The sequence below is a fragment of the Gastrolobium bilobum genome, unplaced genomic scaffold (assembly GCF_033153095.1).
Source record: "Gastrolobium bilobum isolate Gb01-03AN ecotype WA unplaced genomic scaffold, APGP_CSIRO_Gbil_v1 utg7479, whole genome shotgun sequence".
Lineage (NCBI taxonomy): Eukaryota > Viridiplantae > Streptophyta > Magnoliopsida > Fabales > Fabaceae > Gastrolobium > Gastrolobium bilobum.
In genome coordinates this window covers 170,270-174,552 of record NW_026895985.1, presented here as the reverse complement: position 1 = coordinate 174,552, position 4,283 = coordinate 170,270, and the positions used below count along the sequence as shown (strand labels likewise).

General features: G+C 35.7%; 1 protein-coding gene across 1 annotated transcript; it reads left to right on the top strand.

The window, feature by feature from the left end:
- Positions 1-992: 992 nt before the first annotated feature.
- Positions 993-3,915, top strand: LOC133297127 (glucomannan 4-beta-mannosyltransferase 9-like). The gene is made up of 9 exons (XM_061496195.1): positions 993-1,187; positions 1,302-1,400; positions 1,768-2,020; positions 2,333-2,443; positions 2,554-2,690; positions 2,788-2,901; positions 2,999-3,198; positions 3,284-3,478; positions 3,753-3,915. Exons 1-9 carry the CDS (start codon positions 1,008-1,010, stop codon positions 3,913-3,915), a joined length of 1,452 nt encoding a protein of 483 aa, XP_061352179.1. The 5' UTR covers positions 993-1,007.
- The last annotated feature ends 368 nt before the right edge of the window (positions 3,916-4,283 follow it).

The following is a 4,283-nucleotide window of genomic DNA, read 5'->3' as shown; positions in this document are numbered from 1 at the left end:
GATATTACCTATGTCTTTAGGAACTAAGTGAATGTTTGTTTCTGTTTATTTTTATTTTTTTTAAAAGCTCTTTAAAAAGAGTAAAAAAAAATGATTATTTCTTCAAGAGAATAATGTCCCTAAATCCAAACTCGCATTAAACATCTTTTTTATACAAAAATACCAAACTTTGCTGAAAGGAAATAATGACTTGCTTTGTAGAAACCACTGCTCTATATTATAAATTATAATGTCCTGTTAACCACAAACGCTACTAGAATGTGACACTCGTTTCTGGTTTCAACTTTCAAGCTAGTTGTCTATAATCCATCTTATCATAATTGATTAATTGCTTTGCAATTTTTTATTTTTTATTTTCTTTGGTACAAACTTTGCAATTTCTTAATATAAATACTTTACACATTGTTCTTCTCTTATTGAAATCAAAATAGAGCAATGTCTAAGAAGTGAAAGACACCCAGATATTTTTCTTTCTCTGTCTCTCTCACTCATTGATAATAAACGAGTAGAGAGAACTTGAAAAGCATTGCAATATACGTTTGCTCCATTTGGTCACATTGGTTGTGACTAAATCTGGCACATGGAGCACAACTAGCTAGTTCAGTGGGTGTGCATATTAGGCACAGTGCTATTATAGTGCTCACTGACTCTAGCTCTTCCTTGTTGCCTTAACGTAACTCCTAAGCAACAATCAATGAATGACCAAAAGTGAAAACTACAAACCATTCGTGTTCTTTTCGCAAAGCCAACTAGAAACCATTACCTCCTTCTACAAAACACAAGCACAAATAGTGATATCACATTCTTTTATATAGTCACCATTCTAAGTGCACTTTGTCTCTCAAAGAGAAACCAAGAAAGCCCTTCAAATGGATCGGCTTTCATCAACAGCTTCGTTTGAAGGTGTGCATTATGGCATTGCAAGCCAAATGGGATTGGTTTGGCAGCAAGCCAGGGCACCCTTGATCGTTCCAGTGCTGAAATTGTTAGTGTTTTCGTGCCTATCCATGTCAGTTATGCTATTTGTGGAGAGAGTTTACATGGGTGTGGTCATAGTCTTTCTGAAGTTGTTTGGGCACAAGCCTGAGAAGCATTACAAATGGGAGCCACTCAGGGATGACCTTGAGCTTGGAAACTCTGCATACCCAATGGTTCTGGTGCAAATTCCAATGTACAATGAGAAGGAGGTGAAGTTATCCCATTTAATAAAACCTGTTATGACATAGATTGTTGCTTGAAATAGAAAATAATAAATTTTGCTGAAGTTAAGGTTTTTGTGGGTACTGTTCCATTGCTTGCAGGTGTATCAATTATCAATTGGAGCTGCATGTGGGCTATCATGGCCATCTGATAGAATTATTATTCAAGTTCTTGATGATTCAACAGACCCAATCATTAAGGTCTAATCATCCCCTACTAATAAAGTTAACTGATAATTTGCTTCTTTATCTTGCAATAGTTAAACAAATATTTCTATTTTCTTTTTCCCTTAGTCAACAGAATCTTAGCTAATCATCTAGGTCAATTTGCATGGAAGCATCTCCTTTACAAATTACATTTAATAACAAAACTACTTTCTGTCAGAAAATTCCAGGCTTCAATCTTAGCTCTTTGCTGTAAAAAATAACTAATGATTCTGGATTATTTATATTGACTAAAATCCATGTAAAAACTGACACAACAAATTTATACAGTCCCAGTTCTCTGACCAGAGTCTTGTGCTCACTTAACCTTTTTGTTTCTTTTCTTTTTACCAAAACACCATAGAATATGGTGGAAGTGGAATGCCAGAGATGGGCTAGCAAAGGCATAAACATAAAGTATGAGATCAGAGAGAACAGAAATGGTTACAAAGCTGGGGCTCTCAAAGAAGGCATGAAGCACAGCTATGTCAAACTGTGTGACTATGTGGCCATCTTTGATGCTGATTTCCAACCTGAGCCTAACTTCCTTTGGCGAACCATTCCATTCCTTGCTCACAACCCAGAAGTTGCACTTGTCCAAGCTCGATGGAAATTCGGTAACTTTGCTCATTAAAGTTAAACCTTCATAAAGCTCCTTAGTGCATGAATGCTTTAGAAATTAAAAAAAAAAAAAAAAACTGATTTCTCATGCACCTCCTTATTTAGTGTCAGTGCTTTGTAGAATAAAAGTTAATTACACTCAATCAAATCAACAGTTTTGTTATAAGGACTGATACTGATGTCTTCTTAGCTACGAAAATCTAACAAAACAAATTGATTCCGCTTTAGATGCCATGAATTTGTCACAGTGTAGAATGCAGTAGATGCATTTGGGAAGGTATGACACTAATACTCCTTGTTTATTGCAGTTAATGCTGATGAATGCTTAATGACAAGAATGCAAGAGATGTCATTGGACTATCATTTCCTTGTAGAGCAGGAAGTTGGGTCCTCAACCTATGCCTTCTTTGGCTTCAATGGTAAATCATTTCCCTACTATTACTGATTGATAGATTTAGTAAAACGAAAATTGTAGAGATATATTTCATTGGGTAGAACCAGTCATGTGAAAGTAGATGATATGGTGCAGGCACAGCTGGTGTTTGGAGAATTTCAGCACTAAATGAAGCTGGTGGTTGGAAGGACCGCACAACAGTGGAAGATATGGACCTGGCTGTACGAGCTGGTCTCAAAGGCTGGAAGTTTGTGTATCTTAGTGACCTTAAGGTATCATTGAATCACACTTCAAGTTTCTGTTGAGTCTTTTTTCCTATACTTAATTTAATTGTTTATTTTATATAACAACTTATCTAAATAAATTTAGGTAAAAAATGAATTGCCTAGTACCTTCAAAGCCTACCGTTATCAGCAGCACAGGTGGTCATGTGGTCCAGCTAATCTTTTCAGGAAAATGGCAATGGAAATCATAAGAAACAAGGTATCAGTTTCCTTGTAATGTTCATAATTTTGTTTTAAGAAGTCAAATTTTTATTATCCATCTTCTCCTCTAATTCCTGTTTTACCATATTGTGCAGAAAGTTTCCCTGTGGAAGAAGTTTTATGTGATTTATAGTTTTTTCTTTGTCCGGAAGATTGTAGCCCATGTGGTCACATTTGTATTCTACTGTGTCGTTTTGCCAGCAACTGTTTTAGTTCCAGAAGTGGAAGTCCCCAAGTGGGGTGCTGTCTACATACCTTCTATCATTACACTCCTTAATGCTGTTGGAACTCCAAGGTAAGCATTTTAAGTTGGCAAAATTTTGCAGGCAAGGTTTTCTTGTGTTCATTTGTAAGTAACTTTTCATATACATTTTGTGCAGGTCACTTCACTTATTGGTATTCTGGATACTTTTTGAAAATGTTATGTCAATGCATAGGACCAAAGCAACACTTATAGGTTTGCTAGAGGCAGGGAGAGTAAATGAATGGGTAGTTACTGAGAAATTGGGAGATGCTCTCAAAACAAAATCTGGTGGCAAAGCAGCTAGGAAGCCTCGTATCAGGATTGATGGAAGGTGAGTTTTCAATACTTATAAGAAGGATAGTCTAATTTTGCTAACTTGCCATTATTTATAACTGAAAATTTAACTAGAGATTACGATTATTATATCTGTAGTCCCATAGAATGAACAACGTAGACATGAGTTCAGTTGATTTCCTTAAATTGGAATTTGGTGTATGCATTTTGCATGATAGCAGTCATTCTGTATACACCTTAAAATGTGTTTTTTTTTTACTAATTAGCATTAACTATTTCACCTTGTCTACTTGTTTGTTGATGATGAACAGACTTCATTACCTGGAACTTGGGGTGGGGGCCTATCTTTTTTTCTGTGGATGCTACGATCTTACCTTTGGCAAAAATCACTACTTCATATATCTTTTCCTGCAATCTATTGCCTTCTTCATTGTGGGGGTTGGCTATGTTGGAATCTTTGTTCCGAATTCTTAAGAGGAGCTCCAGCATCAGAATTGTTTCAAGTGTATGTCATTTGGTGTCCCATTCACTAAACAAAGGAACAAAATGCAGTTTCTTCTGCTGTCAGCTGCCATTCAATTTTAGTTCTATACATTATTTTACAACAATTATTTGTCACACTTTGAATTGTTTTCTCATGGAAATAGACAAGGAAGACAGATAAATGAAACAGCAAAAGTTTGACTATTATTTGAAATGCCTTAGAAAGAACAATCAATGAATTGGAAATTTTGGAATTTAGAAGCAAGTAGAAACAGCTTATGCTTCTCTTCTTCCCTCTACTTCTGGCTTTCAAGTTCCGAGCCACAATCCAAAATCTCCTCTCCTTGAAAATTCTTGAG

What these genes read in the sequence shown, in the direction of transcription:
- LOC133297127 (XM_061496195.1), top strand. Translation starts at nt 1,008, where the DNA reads ATGTCAGTTATGCTATTTGTGGAGAGAGTTTACATGGGTGTGGTCATA. An exon ending in CCAAGCTCGATGGAAATTCG is followed by an intron (nt 2,021 to 2,332) that starts GTAACTTTGCTC and finishes TGTTTATTGCAG; the next exon opens with TTAATGCTGATGAATGCTTA. An exon ending in AATGCTGTTGGAACTCCAAG is followed by an intron (nt 3,199 to 3,283) that starts GTAAGCATTTTA and finishes CATTTTGTGCAG; the next exon opens with GTCACTTCACTTATTGGTAT.